Here is a 20,000-nt window from a genome sequence, read left to right as displayed (position 1 = left end):
ACCAGTTGCGTTACTCCACCTGGCAGGTACATGTCACTCCGCAAACCCGCGCCTCTCACCTGTCACCTCCCGGGCACATGTCAATACACGTTAGTTTGTGACATTTTACACTCATAGCCGTCAGTGCTTAATTTTCAAACATAACAAGTGTCAGTCTAAATACATTTCTGACACATGACCTGCTTCCCCTGTTGGTCCACCCCTTGTGACTCTCAGGTGTTGCTTCCTAGGGTTTGATTGGCTGAGTGAATGAATTGGCTGAGTGATTGGTTGATTGGAAATGGTTGACTTGTAGTGCTGCAATAGGCGAGGGAAAACATGAGAGAGGAGAGAGAAAATAAGGAAGGGAAGGCTTAAGAGTGTATTAACAGGAAAAAAAATATAAGGGATGAAATGAGGGAGGAGAAAGAGAATGAAATAAAAAAAAAGAAAAAAAAACTTTGATCCAGAAATGTATTAATTGGGTTGTAATGTTGCCGCTGCTTAGAAAGAATATGGGATGGATTGTCTTGCGTGTAAATTGGACTGGCCAACATTTCAAAATCTTCTTGTATAAGTATCTACAGTATCTCTCCGGGTGCGGCTTGAGTGATTTTTTTTTCCTCTCAGTCTCTTCTTATTTTTTGTGCCATTAACCAGACTTCTCAACACAAAAGAATAAATAAGAAAATAAGTAACAAAAAATTTACGTTTGCTGAGTATTTTTTTTCCCATTTTTTCTTAATTTTGCGGCAATTAACAGAAAACAATAGATAACATATAAAATAACGTGTACTGAATATTTGTTCCTCATTTTTTATTTATTTTTTTATTTTTGTGCCATTAACCAGACTCAACACGTTATAAATCAAGTAACACACAAACTAACGTGCACGGAGGTCATTTTTTTTTGTTACGCGGACGATGGACTGGTGTGGGAATGAAGTGTCAGGAATTACCGCGAATTGACGAGCGTGCTAAAACGAGAGACGACAGGTGCCAGGCTGGGCTTTGCGTGGTGACGAGCATCTGTCAGGCGGGATGACACACCAGGTTCCGCCATGACCAGGAAATAAGAAGAAAAAAAAAAAAAAAAAGGGTTGTGGTGAGGATGGGTGACCAGAAGTAAAGCATTATTGATGTCTGTGAGATTATGTTATGTCTTTCCACTTACCCGTACCGTCTTTCCACCTGTTTGTGTAAGTATGATCTACCTGTGTATATATCTGTCTAATTAGCTGTTTACTACTACTACTACTACTACTACTACTACTACTACTACTACTACTACTACTACTACTACTACTACTACTACTACTACTACTACTACTACTACTGCTACTACTACTGTTTTTACTAACCTCTTACCTATCTACCTGCTTATCTTTACCTAACCTAACCTAACCTTACTTAACCTAACCTAACCTAACCTAACCTCACCTTACCTTACATAACCTTACTTAACCTTACCTACATAACCTTACCTAGCCAAACTATTTACCTACCCACTCACTACCAGCCACCCACCTACTAACACACACACACACACACACACTCTCTCTCTCTCTCTCTCTCTCTCTCTCTCTCTCTCTCTCTCTTGAATAAGCCGTGCCCTGCAGTATAATTATAATTGATGGACTCTTTTCAGCCGCTAATGGAATTGTGTGATCAGTTTCAGCGGCGCTTCAGGCATCCTCCCGCACCCTGTCTCATTATTAGTGTTCTTCTCTCTCCAGCGATGCGTGTCCCCAAATTATTGTATTCACTCTTCTAGGCTTTGTATGTCCTAATACTTATTCATTCCCTTCCCTCCTCCCGATTCTTCATTTCACTATCCCTCAAGAGCTTGTGATACGAAAGTGTAACGTGAATTTCCTGTACTTCTGTAGGTTAAGATTAGATGTGAGAGGTTTCTTTGTTCTTTGTTTCTTTGTTTTTTTTTTTTTTTTTTTTACGTTTTTATTTTTTTTTTACGTCAAGTTGGATTTATGTTCTTTTATTATCTCATTTTATTCTGTCTTTCAATAAGTTTTAATGTTTAGTGTTAGAATGTGCAGCTTTGTGATCCTGTTCTTGTTGTGTCGTAAATTAATGAATGAATGAGTTAATGAGCTAGCCAGTTAATCAGTCAGTCAGTCAGTCAGTCAGTCAGTCAGTCAGTCAGTCAGTCGATCTACCATTCATTCAGTCAGTCCACCAATTATTCAATCTAAATCCATCAGTCATGTTAGATGAGTGATGTTTAGTCATCTCTGTTTCCAGTCACTTTCCAGTCACCCAGTCAATCAGTCTGCCAGGATCTTCAGTATACCGTCATCTCAGTTTTAAGTCACTAATCAGCCATATTTTTTAATAATTACTTTTCTATTTAATTTTTGCTATTTAAATACTCGTCGCATACAGTAGCGCTTACATTAAGGAGCTCTTTTTAAGTTCCCCCAGAAAATCGTTATGTATTCGTTTACCTTTTTTTTTCTCTCTCTCTAGGCCAGCGTGCACAAATTCACTCACCTTCGCTTTTCTTTCTTTTTCTCTCTAGGCCAGCGTGCACAGATTCACTCGCCTTCGCACTCTTTCTCGTCTGTCTGCGTAGTACATACATTGCACACACTAATCCTGCCTTCCTCCTCTGCTCCCGTCCCTTCGCCTTCACTGCATTGGTGTTTCATCTTGGCCAGTGACAATCAAGGCCTGTGTCGCTTTTCATCACCTCTCCTCTGGCTATTACTCGTCCTCCCATATCCCTTCATGCACCGAGAGTCGTCCATCCCTTTGGCATTACTTTGGTTGCCTTGCTTCTGCTCCTCTTCTTCCCTCCCTCCCTCCCTCTCTTCCTTCCGTAATCTGCAGGGCCTCATTTTATACTCTCGTCCTGTCGTCTGTTCTCCCACATCCAGACAGTGTTCGTTCTTCATTCGCGCACTTTAATCAAGTCTTCGGTACTTCTTGCTCAGATCACTCCGACACATCACTTCATTCTCCCTCAGCACGGCCTTACTTCAGCAGTCCCCCGCCCTCTGCAATCTCCTCCCACCTTCCCTTCATAGTCTGGGGTGTGCTGCTGGTCCTCTTCTGTCTTAGGGTGTAGCTTGTATATAGGCAGTGATCACATTTCAGGTTCTTGCTGTTTAATTTTCTGCCAGTTCCTCTCGTTTCTCTTCTCTTCGTCTTACTTGTCTGTTTTGTGTTTTTGTTTATAATATCTCTCGTGTGTGTCTATGTTCTATGCGTCCTTTTTTTTTTTTTTTTGCTTCTTTTTTTATTTGTCTTTTGTGTTTGTCATGTTTAAGTTTTTAATGTGTTTAGTGTGTGAGCGATTTGTCGGACCATGCTAGTTATTGGGGTTGTTATCTCTTGTAATTTGTGGTCAGTGAAATATCTATCTGTGTGTGTGTGTGTGTGTGTGTGTGTGTGTGTGTGTGTGTGTGTGTGTGTGTGTGTGTGTGTGTGTGTGTGTGTGTTCAGCTGTGATTTTTACCGCCCTCTTAATTTTTTTCGTAGTTTTTATTATTTTTTTTTACGTTTTTTTTTACTTACTCTTGATCGCCTCCTGTTTCTAGAATGCTTAGACTGGAGAGTATGTGATCAGTATGTTGCGTATGTATGCTCTCTTCATTGGTCCTTGTATATGTTCCGTGTTATCTACTCTAGGAATAGTTTCACACCTAATCGACTGATTTTTCGTGGGTTTTCTCTCTTCGTAACTGCACATTCAACCATTCTGAGCTCCATCCACACACTCGTCTGCAGGAAAAAGATCTTACTGTTTGCCTTCAGAGATTCCCTTTCCCTTTGTGCTTATTTATTTATTTATCTATATATTTATTTATTCATTCATTTTCATGCCACGCGGTTTCCTGATTAGTTTATGAATCGTGAACATTGAATTTTGTGTTGTGCTGTGGTTAATTGTATCTCGTGTCCAGTTAATCTCCTCCTTTATTCTTTTCTTTTTTCTGTTGGTGCTTCGAGAGAGAGAGAGAGAGAGAGAGAGAGAGAGAGAGAGAGAGAGAGAGAGAGAGAGAGAGAGAGAGAGAGAGAGAGAGAGAAAGCAGAAATTATAAGGTAGCATTGCCAGTCTCTCTCTCTCTCTCTCTCTCTCTCTCTCTCTCTCTCTCTCTCTCTCTCTCTCTCTCTCTCTCTCTCTCTCTCTCTCTTTCTCTCTCTCTCTCTCTCATGTATCAGGGAGATTAGCCAAGGGAAAAATGAATAAGAAAAAAGAAAAATACTGATCAAATAGCTTTCTTGAAAAAATCGGAAAACCCAGACAAAAAACAGTATTTTCTAAGGAGTCTTGGGATTTATTATGGGAGAAAATGCTGCGTGTTGACTTTTTGAAGAGCCGCCGTGACATACTGGTCAGTGCGCTCGCCTCACAACCATGAAGTCATTACGGGTTCGAGTCCCCACACAACCAGACGGAAGAAGATTAGGACAAGAGGATTCATTTACGAGCATTTGAACAAGTCTTCTTTAACATTAACACAGATCAGGGAACTGTGACCTCTTTATGTGTGTGTGTGTGTGTGTGTGTGTGTGGTAGGATCTGTTTATTTATTTACGTGTTGTGTTGCATTGCGCTGTGTTGTGTTGTGTTGCGTTGCGGGCACATACAGTAGGTGTGAGTAAAGTTGTTATTGCAATTAATTATAGCACTGAATCATGAGGGGAAAAAACGGAGCATTTGAACAAGTCTTCTTTAACATTAACACAGATCAGGGAACTGTGACCTCTTTATGTGTGTGTGTGTGTGTGTGTGTGTGTGGTAGCATCTGTTTATTTATTTACGTGTTGTGTTGCATTGCGCTGTGTTGTGTTGTGTTGCGTTGCGGGCACATACAGTAGGTGTGAGTAAAGTTGTTATTGCAATTAATTATAGCACTGAATCATGAGGGGAAAAAACGGTGCGGTAAAAAAAAAAAAAAAGTTGTGGTAAAACATGGAATGGTGTTTTAATGAATTTATTTATGGACGGTGGCCAGTGCATGCATGTGTGTGTGTGTGTGTGTGTGTGTGTGTGTGTGTGTGTGTGTGTGTGTGTGTGTGTGTGTGTGTGTTAGTGTAAAACTCCAGTAAAGTAAAAGTATGACATTGTTTTTATTATTATTTTTTAAGGCAACACTACTCTTACACTATAATCGTGAATTTTACTGTCGTTTTTATTTTTTTTATATATATTTTTTTCATGTAAGAGGGACACTGGCAAAAAGCTACCAAAAAATTAAGAAAAATAAGAAAAAAAAGATCCACTGAGGTGCAAGTGGCTAAAGGAAAGGGCCAGAAGGATTACCCAGAATTAGGTAGGCATCTTGAATCATCCCTCTTGAAAGAACATGTTCATTAGCATGAAAAGGAAGAGGTTAGATTTCGCTAAGGTTTATTTAAGAGGTAAAATTTTGCTGGTATGTGTAAAGAGCCCTGCGGGGAGGACGGAAGGGTCAGGAACAGATGGGAGTAGAAGGAATAGGTAGTTAAAGTTTAGAAGTGCATAGTGACGAGTAGCCGCATTGCGTAATAGTTGTTGTTGTTGTTTGTTGTTGTTGTGTCTGTTGTTGTTGCGGTAGTGAGGGTGGTGGTGGCGATAGTGGCTTTAGTAATTGTTATTTTATTTTCATCGTCGTTGTTATTCGTTCTGGTTGTTCATGTTACGTAACCGAGAGGGGACGAAGTGGGGGAGGAAGTGGAGCTTGTTGTTGTTGTTGTTGTTGTTGTTGTTGTTGTTGTTGGTACTGTGGCGGTGGTGGTGGTAGTAACTATAGTGATATATATATATATATATATATATATATATATATATATATATATATATATATATATATATATATATATATATATATATATATATATTTATTTATTTATTTATTTATTTATTTATTTATTTATTTATTTATTTATTTATTTTATTATTTTCTTTCATGGTCATCATTGTTGTTATTGGGAGGAGAGGAGGAGGAGGAGGAGGAGGAGGAGGAGGAGGAGGAGGAGGAGGAGGAGGAGGAGGAGGAGGAGGAAGGAGGAGGAGAAGAGGAAGAAGATAAATGGGGATAGAGGTGTGAAGGAAGGAGGATGAGGTGAGGGAAGAACCGGTTGGGTATAGGAAGAGAAGAAGGAAGGAAAAAAAAAAAAATAAAATAAATAAAATAAATAAATAAAATAAAATAAATTAAATTAAATTAAAAAGAAATAAAAATGCAGCAGCAGCATTAACAACGAAAGAAGAAGGGAAAGAAAGGAATTGAGGAACTGACCAAACAGGAACAGCCAGAGAAAAAACAAGATAAATAAACAGAGAAGAAAAAAAAAAAAAGAAAGAAAGGAAGAGGAACAAGAACAACAAAAACAACAAAAAAAAACAAAGAAGAAAACGAGAAAGGGAAGAAGAAGGAAAACAACAACAACAACAACAACAACAACAACAACAACAACAATAATAACAACAACAACCAGCAGTACTCACGCAGCACGGCCACGGTGAGGGAGGCGACGAGGGTGGTGGGGGCGTGTTGCAGGGCGGGGTGGAGGGCGCGGCAAGAAAACTCTTGCCCGTCGTCCCCCGCCTCCACCTTCAGTGCCAGGCGGCTCCTCACGTCCCACCGTAGAGAGTCCTTCGACGGCACCACCTCCTCCCGGTGCAGATCTGAGGCGTGGGGAAGGAGGGAGTGGTAGTAGTAGTGGTGGTGGTGGTGGTGGTGGAGATGGTGGTGGTAGCGGGGGTGGTAGTATATGTAAGAGGAGGATGTGGAGGAAGGCGTGGTGGTGGTGGTGGTGGTGGTGGTTTTAGAGTGGTGTTGGTAGTAGTAGTAGTAGTAGTAGTAGTAGTAGTAGTAGTAGTAGTAGTTGCTGTTGTTGTTGTAGGAGGAAGAGGGTGGAGTGTTATTCAGTTTGCGTAGGGAGTTCTGTATCTGTTACCGGTGTTCTGTGGGTGTTCAGAGTAACGTGTACAAGGATGGACTGAGTATAAAGGCACGTTTTGATGCTACGAGTGTAGTACTGTTCAGTTCCTCAAAAAGTTTTTGTTGTACGTACAAAGTGTTCTCGTTTAGATGTTTTTTATTTATTTATTTTTTATTATTTTATTCATGTATTTTCTTATGAACCGGAGACAGTACTGGTTAACATGTTCTTTTCTGAACATGTGTTAGATGGTGGCATATGAGAGATCGGTACATTGTGAAGCGCAGTTCTGTGACTGGTGGCGGGGCGTGGAGGCGCGGGTGTGGCAGGTCAGCTGGCATGTTATGTAACACGTTAATAATTTCTCTGCCAACACCTCCCGGCACTTGACTTACTGGAATAGATTAATACTCGTTGTGCCTCTGCCAGGAGAGACTAGTACGCTGCTACTTGCTTCCCCCTGGGATAGATCAACAAATAAACTTAGAGAAATATATATATATATATATATATATATATATATATATATATATATATATATATATATATATATATATATATATATATATATATATATATATAATATAATATAATATAATATATATAATTTTTGACGGGATAGCGCCAGTGTGGTTCTCGTGAGGTGTCTTGATACTCTTCTCTTTAAAAATCCAGTTCCCAGGAAGGTTACAAAACTGTTAAGGCACAGTGTTCCAGAACTTACTGGTAATAAAAAAAGGGAACATGTTGGGTAACTCATGTGTTATATATATGGCCTAGATGGGTAAGAAAGTGAGAAGCAAGATTAACACGGAGGTATCGGGGTGCCTTGAAAGTAGTTTATATAAAACAGTTTATATAAAACAGAACAAACTTTGAAATTAAGAAAAACGAAAACCAAAACACAAAAGCTTAGAAAAAACATAGACGGAGGCATATATAGGAAATTCAGAGAAGCAGTAACTGTTAAAATAACGGTGAAGGACGGTGAGTGAGACGGTAGCGGCGTGCACTGCGAAAGGCTGAGCACAAGTAAAGCAAGTGAGGTGATGGGACGAGTAGGCCACGACTCAGCACACAGAGCACGCATTGAAGCGCCGTGAAGTGAAGCATTTGCGTCGTTCTCTCTGGAATTCACACCGCGCTGAGTGAGATTATGCATTAACGCTGCAGACGAAACGAAGTACTCACCGGCTTTCAGTTCAGTGGCGCGTCACTTCCCGGTGTGAGTGTAATGTTAGCGTGTTTTATCATCCCTGGGCGAGAAGAGCGTGCTTGAGTGATAGCCGTTGCAGCGTTAAGATATGGTTATGACATCTTATTGTGTGGGGCCAGGGCGTGCATCATCCCTGTATAAGGTGCGAAAGTGATTTATTGCATCATCTGTTATCATCTGTTATCCCTTGCCCCCTGCCTGCCCTTTGCCTGCCCCCTGCCTGCCCCCTGCCTGCCTCCGATGCCTGCCTCCTGCCTGCCCTCTGCCTGTCCGATGCTGCCTCCTCCCTACGTGCCTCAAGATTGGAGGAGGTGTTGCGTGTTATCAGGTCCTATACCGTCGTGTATCTTGTTCCTGTGGCGCTAAATATATTAATCTTTCAGTCAGTTAGAATCCGGGCACCTTATGAAATGTGTCTTTTACAGTGCTGGAAATGGTAATCTGTCAGTAATCTGTCAGTCAGTTAAAATATGGGGCAATTTATGATGCTGTTATTGTGGCGCTGAAAAATGCCAATCAGTCTGTTAGAATTCTCGCGCCATTATGATCTCGTTCCTGCGACGCCAAAAATACCAAGCTGTCAGTCATTCATTTCTGGCGCCACATGACTTCGTTCTTGTTGCGCCAGAAATGTTAGTCGATTAGAATTCTGGTGCCATTCTCATCAATTCATACGGCGCCGTTGTGACTGGTGGCTTAGTTGGAGTGAGGAAGTCCACGCCATTCAGACCTTTGGACCTTAAAACATCAGTCAGTCAGCTAGTTCACTCATTTAGAAGTCTGCGCCATTATGACCTGTTTCTAGCGGGGCCTCAAAAAGAAAAATATAAGAAAAACAAATCATCTGGAATCCTGGCGCCATTGTTATTTGCTGTCCTCCCCCTACCTCCCACCACACACACACACAAAAAAAAAAAAAAACAAGTAGCCGTCACCCAGCCTGCCAGTCAGCCAGCCAATCAATCAGTCAGTCAGCCAGTCAGTCAGTCAGTCAGTCAGTCAGTCAGTCAGATCCTGCCGCTGCAGTAGCATTGATTAGATTAGTTTAGATTTTATTGACCACAGAAATAGTACAAAGACGTATGTAGTGAGTGCAAATTAGGTTATGGTCCATACAAAGTCATACGAACAGAATTTACAATAATGGATGATTCAGTAAAACAGAATATTTATATTTGAGAAAGCACACTATCAAAAATGAAATAATATAAGATAAAAAAATATAAAAAATTAATAAACAAATGAATAAATAAATGAATGAATCAACAAATGAAATAAAAGATAAAAAAGAAAATAAATAAAAGATACAAATAAATAAATAAATAAATAAATAAATAAATAAATAAATAATCTCAGTTACGTGGGTCGGATAATGGACTCAGCGATGGCAGGAGCAGTGAAGTAAACGGCATTGCTCTATTAGGATTAGATTCACCAGGAGAGGCACGCTCAAAGAGGCAGAGATCAATGGTGGCGCTGCGAAGGTTTACGGCCTCATTGCAGAATGGACTCAAGGTGAAATGCCAGCCACGTGTAATGAAATGCGTATGTCAGGATTACGTTTACTGCGAAAGAGACGTTGGCATAGATACTAATTATAAAAAAAATAAAATAAAAAATAGCTACAAAAATATTAAAGAAAAAAGGACTTAAGCATAGTACCATTATTAATCATTAATGTCGTAATTCAGTAAATAACATTTTTCACCTAACTGTGTAGACATTTTTAGGCGAGAGCGACTTTTAATGCGAATGAATAGCTCGTTTTTCTTTTGACAATTTTTATTTATTTATTTATTTTTTTTTATATCGGAGTCATTTAAGTGAAAAAAAAAAAATATTGAATTGAGAGCGGCGCACTGGCCTGCGTCACTACTTAATTACGTTTCCGAGTGTTGAAGTTATTGTATTGCTGTGTGGGATCGCAAGGCCTCACAGTCTCTCAAAGGAGCATGTACACACACACGGAAAAGTATCGTAACACACTCCACTGTATAAACTGACACCAAGGATGGATCCATTGATAACAAGGAATTCAAGTTGGCCTCCCTGCGTTTCCTTAGTGCACCAGCGTGAATCAGTAAAATGAAACAATATATAGATAGTTAGATAGATACACAGGTATATGTTAGCTATGTTCACTACTTTCTTGCGTGTTTCTGCCGTGTCCCGTTTAGCACCCTGCGCACCGACATGCTTACCAACCCTGTCGAGACCACTGGGTTGTGAGCGTGAAATTCGTCGACTCCATTGTAACGATACTTTTTTCAGTGTGTATACGTGTAGTTCATGATAAAGTAGTGTAGCCAGGGAGTTAATTATCTTTTTTTTTTTTAGCAGATGAGACTGAAAGCTACAGCCACCACTGCATTGTTATTTATTTATTTAGTTAGTTATTTTTATTTGTTTTATTTATTTTTTTTGTGGGGTTTTCGCAGTCTGTCTGATGGGTTCTTTTCCATCGGTGGTGTGTATAGGGCTCCGAGCAACGTTCCAAGATTGTAGGTGACGTTTCGGGGATCATTGGTGGGCAACAAAAAGAAGAAAATTAATGACTGAATAAGATCAAACGAAACCATTATTATTATTATTATTATTATTATTATTATTTTTTTTTTTTTATTTATTTATTCTTTTTTTCATAATAAATGGTGAAGTCTGTACTTAAGCGCCGCGAGGAGGACTGGAAGGTGATGTCTCGTGGTAATTAACGCAAAAAACATAAGAATACGTAAAAAATAAAGAAAGCTGCAAGAAGCCATCAGGACTACACGTGGCCTTTATAAAAAAAACATGTCTACGTATTTCCATCTATCATCCCTAGCCATAAATTTGTCTAATCTTTTAAAGCTCCCTAATGACTCGGCACTAACAGCCTTATTACTAAGTATATTCCATTTATCTACCGCTCCGAGAACAAATCTCTTCCTCTCTTGTCTAAATCTATCTTTATGAAGCTTGAACCTGTTATTTATTGTCCTATCCTGATTAATAACACTGAGAATTTAGTTCGTCACCCTTGTTATATCCCTTATACTAATTAAAGGACCTCTTGCAGATGCCTTTTAGTTGCCTCAAGGATATATATAAGCAGCAGAAAACGGGGTCATAAAGCGCCTCATCATGTAGGAGCAAAATTCCATAATCTGAAGAAACGGGTTTGTACAGATAATTCTCTCAGCTTGTTTGTTTCTCCTTAAAACACCGAATTGTAGCGTGTTTGTAATCTTTGGCGCTTCATACAGAACCTGGAAAGACTAACAAGCAGGGGAAACGACTAACTTTCACTGCTGGACAAATTTTCCACAATAAAAAGTTACAAATTTGTATGAGATGTTTTGTGCTACAGTCTCTTAAATATTGATATACTATAGATAAACAAAAATAGTCTTTTCTTCCTTTCTGTCTCCATGCAAATCTTTTATATTTTTTTATTTATATATTTTTTTTATTTTATTTATTTATTTTTTACATTGCCCTGAATGTTAACAGGACAGATGACCGTATTAGTGAAAGGGTTAAGCTGACTGTGCAATTAGCTTTGAGTCATTAGTGTTAGAATGGACTAGAGATGTATTGGATGTCCGCATCCGCGGAACATCCGCATAGTTTTTAACATCAGCATCCGCAGTTCTGATAAATATCCGTATCCGCATTTGTGATGAAATAAATATCCGTATCCGCATCCGCACCACACACACAGGATGTGGCGAATACATCTTATACATTACAGACTACAGAGTACAGAGCTTGCAAACTTGAAGAAAAGAATAAATGCATGTTTACTCAATTATCTACTAAAATTATACCTTTTATCCAATTCCTTTCAAATTTACACAGTCTAATATGTCAAGACTTGTGCGGAAGGGCAGAAGGAGAGAGAGAGAATTTTACATAGTGCCTATGTATGCATCATGTAAATATGTATGTATGTACTGTGTAATAGAGAGAGAGAGAGAGAGAGAGAGAGAGAGAGAGAGAGAGAGAGAGAGAGAGAGAGAGAGAGAGAGAGAGAGAGAGAGAGAGAGAGAGAGAGAGAGAGAGAGAGAGAGAGAACGTGTGTGTGTACTTATTTGTGTATGCAGGCAATATATACATGCATAATGCGTGTCTGTGTATGTAAACCCTGCTCCGTTTTAAAGTTCACAAGAAAGTTTTCAGTCTTCATACTTCACTTTGTATTGTGTTGTTTTGCAAAAACAGGCTGAAAAATATGAACTGGCAGCGCTGAGCACTTACTGCAGCGGCCGTCTGGCAGTAATTGGTGGTATTATAGTGATTTTCATACCAAAACCCTGAACACATCCGCATTCGCATCCGCTATTTGGTAGAAACTGATATCTGCATCCGCAAAATATGTACATATAATATTCACATGCACATCCACATCCGCGGATCTCCTAATTCTGACATCCGATACATCTCTGGAATGGACAAACAGGGCAGTGAGTACTAGTCAGATTATTCGAGGACAACAAAAACAAGGAACAGTTACTGACGGAACGAAATCTTGCGAAACTATTATTTTTTCTACATATATAGAAGACTGGTAAATGGCTGGAAAAAAAACAAGAAAAGAGTAAAAGTTCGCGCAATTGCCATTCCCAAAAAAGTTGGGTAGAAAAGATTCGCTATTGATAAGTTTTGGAAAGAAGTGGTGGTGGTTGTGAGGCGGAAAGGAAGCTTGAAGGTACAGAGAGAGAGAGAGAGAGAGAGAGAGAGAGAGAGAGAGAGAGAGAGAGAGAGAGAGAGAGAGAGAGAGAGAGAGACTGAGACTGTGGAACTTCATCTAGATGCTGGAGTCTGCCAAAGGCGTCCAAAATTTTTAAGAGTTTCAGCGAGGCTCCCAAGACGGGGGATGACCAAGATTTAGCAGAGAAAACTTGTGGAAAAATCGGCATTAAAGGCTGACCTTCCTGGAAACTTAAAAAATGTCAGATAGATAGATAAATAGATAGACAGGTATAAATATAGTTAAAAAATGATAGATATGGACATGCAAGTAGACGTATAGATAGATGAACAAGTAGATAAGTAGATAGACAGAGAGAGAGAGAGAGAGAGAGAGAGAGAGAGAGAGAGAGAGAGAGAGAGAGAGAGAGAGAGAGAGAGAGAGAGAGATAGTTTGTGAGTTGATGGATGTGTGAGAATTTTCCAGTTGTGAATGCGTAGAGAATCAAAAACTTCAGAAAGACGGGACATGAAAGCGCTGAGTTGGCGGACCAGTCACTCGTCGGTGGGTGTAAGCAAATGTACTGCCAGCGTGAAGAAAATGGGAAAGTGATGCAGAGAGAGAGAGAGAGAGAGAGAGAGAGAGAGAGAGAGAGAGAGAGAGAGAGAGAGAGAGAGAGAGAGAGAGAGAGAGAGAGATGAGTAGTGACAGCGAACACTGGGAGCAGTTTTCTATTAATTTATATATATATTTTTTTTTCGAATTATTGCAGGCAGGGACTAATTTAAAATCCCTTCGAAGGTCAAGGCCACACAGGTACGGAGAAAGAACAGGTAAATAGACATGGTAGATTGATAGATACGTGGATGTAAAGTTTGATGGGTTTCTAGATAGACAGTTGAATAAGTAAATAGACAGGTAAATGGATTAATAGACAGAAACAGACGGTCAAGGCCACACAGGTACGCAGGAAAAAAAAAACAGGTAAATAAATATGATGGATTGATAGATACATGGATATAAAACTTTTATGGGTTCTAGATAGACAGTTAAACAAAAATATAGACAGGTGAATGGATTAATAGGCAGAAATTAAAGAAAAAAAAACATATGAAAGTTAGTTTAATTGAATACATAAATATATAGACACAAGAATGAATCAACAAGAAATGCACGAGAAATGATGAAATTAGTTATTGATGACGATGGACAGACAGAAAGACGAATAGATAAGTAGATTAAAGGTAGATGAATGGATAGATATAAAATAGAATTGAGGGTATCCAGTTGAATAATGAGTTGACGGAATGGTGTTCGTTTGTTTGCTACATAGATAGGTAGATAGATAGAAAGATGGATAGATAGATAGACAGATAGATAGGGGAATAAATAAACTGACTGACTGATTGATAAAGGACGAAAGGCCAAAGGGAAATATATTTGTTCTGAAAAATTGCAGTAAAGAGGATTAGAAGAGAGAGAGAGAGAGAGAGAGAGAGAGAGAGAGAGAGAGAGAGAGAGAGAGAGAGAGAGAGAGAGAGAGAGAGAGAGAGAGAGACCTAAACCTCATTTCTTTTATCAACATCTCCCTCTGCTTTTTTTTTTTTTACTTTTTCATTTATTTATTTTTATTTATTTTCATAGCATGCTATTTCATTCTATCCTTTTGGGCGATGCATAAGAAATTCATGAGAGGATTATAAAAGTTTTATTTTCCAAGTTATATATTTTAAAAGTTTGTCCTGTGTCTGCTTTTTCGTTTTCTTTTATCACCGTTTTTTTTATAATTATATTTTAGTAGAATTATTGAGGTCAGCAGGAGGAGGAGGAGAAGGAGGAGGAGCAGAGAGAGAGAGAGAGAGAGAGAGAGAGAGAGAGAGAGAGAGAGAGAGAGAGAGAGAGAGAGAGAGAAAGTAGGTAAGGTAATTAGACGGTGAAATATTGTTAGGTGAACTGTACTCTTGAAAGGAAGGGAGCTTGAGTGTGAAGGGAAAGAAAAGCCGCAGTGGTGGTGGTGGTAGTGGTGGTAGTGGTGGTGGTGGTGGTGGTGGTGGTGGTGGTGGTGGTGATGGAGATGAGGGTGAGGAAAGGGTGACGTGATAGATGATGCGAAGTCTCCTTGAAGGGAAGTAAAGAGCGAGCCAGATAGAGAGAGAGAGAGAGAGAGAGAGAGAGAGAGAGAGAGAGAGAGAGAGAGAGAGAGAGAGAGAGAGAGAGAGAGAGAGAGAGAGAGAGAGAGATTGTCTTTCCGTCCTTGTTTCTCTCTCTCTCTCTCTCTCTCTCTCTCTCTCTCTCTCTCTCTCTCTCTCTCTCTCTCTCTCTCTCTCTCTCTCTCTCTCTCTCTCCCCCAATTCAAAGAGTAAGCCTACGAGGGCAGATTAATTAGATCTATACTTGTTGGAGATTTTGTAAGGATTATAAAATAGAGAGTAAGTAGTAGGATCCTCCACCTCCTCCTCCTCCTCCTCCACCTCCTCCTCCTCCTCCTCCTCCTCCTCCTCCTCCTCCTCCTCCTCCTCCTCCATAGAGAAGGTGAAATGACGCTGATGCTGCTGCTACTACTACTACTACTACTACTACTACTACTACTACTGCTACTACTACTACTACTACTACTACTACTACTACTGCTACTACTACTACTACTACTACTACTACTACTACTATCTGAATACCTTTAGTACCTACGCGATACCGTATTTAGATATTTTTTTCCACCTCTCCTCTACCTAAGTTATTTCATGGAGCTGCAAATTAGAAGAGGCTTGTTTCTCACGCCACAACCACCACCACCACCACCACCACCACCACCACCGCCACCACTCGTTCACTGATAAGATGGATGCTGGCAATCTGCACGGACGTATTGGCAGATAATTTTCTTCTGAGTAATTTTTTGATCATGATTATTATTATTAGACAGGTGAATTCAAACCTCCTCCCCAACCCTCCCTTGCATCTGTCTCACGCCTCCTTACTTCATGAACAACTGCACTAGAGGGTGTTAAATGAGCACCAGATAAAGGACCGGAAGTGTAAGAATACATTTGATAAGTAACAAATTTAAGCTTCATAAGTTACATTTAAAAGAAAAAAAAGTTCCCATATAGAGTGGTACATGGACGGAATAGGCTCAGTAAATCCAGGAGAAGGAGGCGGAGGAGGAGGAGGAGGAGGAGGAGGAGGAGGAGGAAGACGAGGAAGAAGAAGAAGAAGAAGGAAAAAAAAGAACAGAAAAATAAAAAGAAGAAAAAAAAAAGAAAAAAAAGAAAAAAAGAAAAAGACAAAGAAAAGACAAAGAAGAAAAAGAAGAAAAAGAAAAAGAAAGAAAAGAAAAAAGAAAAGAACAAAAAAAAGAACAAGAACAACAAGAAGACAGACAGACAGACACAAAGGCGCTGTTACTCACCTTTCCTGAGGGTAATTGCATCCCTGTACCAGGTGACGGCCGCCGGGGGACGCGCCCCCTTCACCAGGCACTCCAGGCGCAGGGTGTGTCCCTCCTGCACCTCCACCACACCCCCGTCACCCACGTCTACGATGCTGATGCTGGTGGGGGACACTGCACGCCCGTGGTGGGAGGGGGAGGGGGAAGAAGGGGGAGAGAGTGAGTGTTAGACTTAATTAAGGGAGGATTACTTGTGTGTGTCGTGTAATTTGTTGTTGTTGTTGTTGTTGTTGTTGTAGTTGTTGTTGTTGTCGTTGTTGTTGCTGTTGATTTTGGTCGTAATGGTGATTTTCTTGGAATTGTTTAAGATTTTTTTGTTTTCGTCATCGGTAACTGGTATTTTATGATTCTCGTTTTTTGTGTTGTGTTGTGTGCCTTTTGCATCGTTGCGTCTGTCAGTCAGTCAGTCAGTCAACCAGCCAGGCAGGCAACTAGCCAGCCAGCCAGCGAGTAAACCAGCTAGTCAACCAGTAATTATTCAATCGATTAGTCTGCCAGTTAATTGAACAGTCAGTCAGTCAGCCAGCTTCTCATTCGTCCCAAACAATAATTCACCAAGTCCAAGTCCATTCCCTGACGTGCCTTGATTCACTCGCTCCCTCTCTCGCTCAGGGCCACTCATCCGCACCCATCCCACCTCTAATCCCTGTCCACTGTTGTCCTTTCTCTCCCTACACGCACTTAAGTTTGTTCTTTCTTTGTTTTCCTTTGTGTTTCCTTACATTCTTCTCAAAAACTTTCTTCACTCACTCATGGTGTCTTCCTTTGTGTTCCTTTGTGTTACCTTCCCCCCGCATCCTCCTGCCAGCTTCCTTTGTGTTCTTTTGTGTTACCTTCCTCCGCATCCTCCTCCCAGCTTCCTTTGTGTTCCTTTGTGTTTCCTTCTCCACATCCTCCTGTCGGCTTCCTTTGTGTTCCTTTATGTTACCTTCTCCCCTCATCCTCCTGCCAGCTTCCTTTGTGTTCTTTTGTGTTACCTTCCCCCGCAACCGTCCATCCAGCTTCCTTTGTGTTTTTTTGTGTTACCTTCCCCCACATCCTCCAGCCAGCTTCCTTTGTGTTCCTTTGTGTTACCTTCCCCACATCCTCCAGCCAGCTTCCTTTATGTTCCTTTGTGTTACCTTCCCCACATCCTCCAGCCAACTTCCTTTATGTTCCTTTGTGTTACCTTCCCCACATGCTCCAGCCAGCTTCCTTTGTGTCCCTTTGTGTTCCCTTCCCCACACATTCTTCCCACAGCTTCACATCCTCCTCCTTTGTATTCCTTTGCCTTCCTTTGTCTTCCCTTCCTACACATCCCCCACGCCCTCACATCCCCGCTGCACCACTCACCCATGACGGTAAGGTTGGCAGCGGCCCAGATAGGCGGCGTGGTGTCGGTGGGACCAACTTGGCACTGGTACTCGCCGTCGTCCTCCAGCGTGGCGCCCTTGATAACCAGGTGGTGCTCCCCGCGGCTCGCCTCCCCCAGGTACAAGTAGCGGGGGTAGCCAGGCACCCCGCGTTCGAACCCTGCAGGGGGGAAAGGAAAGGCGTGAGCTCTTTGCCTATCGAGTACTTATTGGGTCATTAGGTCATTAAGGCAGACACTCAGATTTTATTAGCACTGGCTTAAACGATTTGTTCTCTCATTAGGACTATATTCAAAAGCCACAGAGATGATTTAGTCGGATTTTCATGGGTATTTTGTCATTAGTGATGCGAAATCGTTGTTAAGCTGTTATTAGAGTCATGGAACACCCTTGAAGACCCTGATAATTACTACTGCAGTATGTGTAAGCTAGACCATATGAGACACCGATGGATACGCTCTTAAAGCAAACAGGAGTGATAGAGTATTTAAAAGCTAGCATCTGAACTTTTATTTCTTTGTTCAGTAAAATCTAGTGCTACTTAGAGGAAGTAACAAGTGTCATAGTGCCATTAGAAGTCAAAGAGGTCATGAATGTGTATAAATGCGGCCATGGGTGGTGGTTGTGTGTGGGTGAGCGGCGGCAGGCAGGCAGGCAGGCGGACGAGTTGGTCTTCATTGGTGGATGTGAGTGGTGAAGCTTCAGTCCACTCACCGCTTGTTGCTGGTCATCGTTTTCTTTTGTCATTCTTCCAAGGGATGGACAAGTTGATGGTAGTTTTGGAAGGGAATTTGCTTGATTTTCTCTTACTTTTTTTTTTTATGTATTTTTACGAGTATTTGTTTTTTATGGTAGAATGAATAGTTGAAAAATGAAGTTAATGTTAGTTTAGAGGGGAAACTTTATATTTTTTTTTATGCTTTCAGATTTTTTATAAGAATAGCGTTTGTTAGGATGTGAACTAATTAGTACTTGGGAATTGAGGTGAGGGGGAAACTGATTTTTAGTGTACATTTTTGACAGGAAAGTTGATAATAAGGTAAAATTACTGGCGGTTTAAGAGCAGACTGGCTTTTTTGTCTGCCGTAACTATTGATAGCAGGGAACTTTGTCGGGAAAGTACGAGTAATAGGAAACTTCACTTTTTTTGGGGGTACAGGTATTTCTGAAGGCAAACTTGATACGAAGAAAAGGAAATTGCTAGTACGGAGGGAGACTGGAGGGAGGAGGATTCATTAGCTATAAACAAAGCTAGGAAAGAGAAAGGTCAGCTAATTCTCTTTTTCCATCGGAGATAAAGAAAGAATATCAAAGAAAAGTCAGTTCAGGATATTTGTTATAGTCTTTTCTTTCTTTTTTCTTTATTTATTTACTTTTCCGTTTTCTTTTTTCCCGTTTTTTTTCTTGACTTTATTTTCTCTTTCGTTTTCTTTTCTTTTTTTCTTTTTCTTTCTTACTTATTCACTTATTTCCTTATGTACTTATTTCTCTATTTTTTTTTTCTTTAGGCACAGCTGGTAGAAAGAAAACGAAGTACTGGTAGATTATGAGCAGGTTAGTCTCTTGATTATTTTTCTTCTTTTTCAAGGGAGGAAGGAATTGGCAATAAGAAATTCAAATTACAGGAAGTTTAAGAAGTGGGTGACTTTTTCGCGTACTCTTTTTTTTTTTTTTTAAGATAAAGTTGATAATAAGAAAGAAAAGTTTGTGGGAGTTTAAGAGGATTTTTTTTTTTGAAGGGAAAATAAGATACGAAAGAAAAAAATAACTGGTAGATTAAGGGATCAGCTTTCTTTTTTTGTTTTGGTGTTTTGCCTTCTTTTGGCGGAGGAAATTAATAATATAGTAAAAATATTGGTAGTATAAGAGGTCAGCGTTTTTATTTTGACTTTTATGGTGAGAAAAATTTGATAAGAAAGAGTGTAAATATAGGTATTTTTATAAGAAATTGGCGTTTTTTTTTATTCACACTTTTATGGTAAAAAAAAAAATGGTGTGAAGTAAATATTGGCAGTTCAAGAGATTGGCGCTTTTTATTTAGACTTTTATAGTGAGAAAATTGATTAGAAAAGTGCATATATTAGTAGTTTGATAGGAGGACCTGCTGCTTGGTTTAATTTCTTTGTGGGGGGGGAGGAAAGGAAACAGATGATAAAGTAAAAAAAAAAAAAAAATTAGTAGCTCAAGAGTTCTTTTTTTTTTAATGTTGAGAAAATTGTCAGAAGGTTAAAAAAAGATGCTAGTGTTTAAAGACGAAGAAAGATCCCAACTATTGATAGAGAAAAGATTAGTTAGAAGCTACGCAACAGTGGTATCTGAATAGGCTCGCGTTTTCTTTTTCTCTCTTGTTTTTTTTTGGAGGGGGAGGGACACAAAAGAAAATGAATCTTTAGAAAAGGAGGCTTGCATAACTATTCACATTAATACCCGATTTCCCTT

General features: G+C 39.9%; 1 protein-coding gene across 1 annotated transcript in view; it reads right to left on the bottom strand.

Moving 5' to 3' along the window:
- Positions 1 to 20,000, bottom strand: part of LOC135106379 (nephrin-like) — a 43,339-nt gene that overhangs the window by 13,173 nt on the left and 10,166 nt on the right. Inside the window, exons 3-5 of the mRNA XM_064015334.1 lie at positions 17,542 to 17,721; positions 16,171 to 16,323; positions 6,433 to 6,616 (exon numbers count right to left, since the gene is read on the bottom strand). Of these exons, the coding sequence (XP_063871404.1) occupies positions 6,433 to 6,616; positions 16,171 to 16,323; positions 17,542 to 17,721 (517 nt within the window). The remainder of the gene's footprint in view (positions 1 to 6,432; positions 6,617 to 16,170; positions 16,324 to 17,541; positions 17,722 to 20,000) is intronic.

The sequence above is a fragment of the Scylla paramamosain genome, chromosome 2 (assembly GCF_035594125.1).
Source record: "Scylla paramamosain isolate STU-SP2022 chromosome 2, ASM3559412v1, whole genome shotgun sequence".
NCBI classification, from domain to species: domain Eukaryota; kingdom Metazoa; phylum Arthropoda; class Malacostraca; order Decapoda; family Portunidae; genus Scylla; species Scylla paramamosain.
This window is presented reverse-complemented; position numbering and strand designations above follow the sequence as displayed.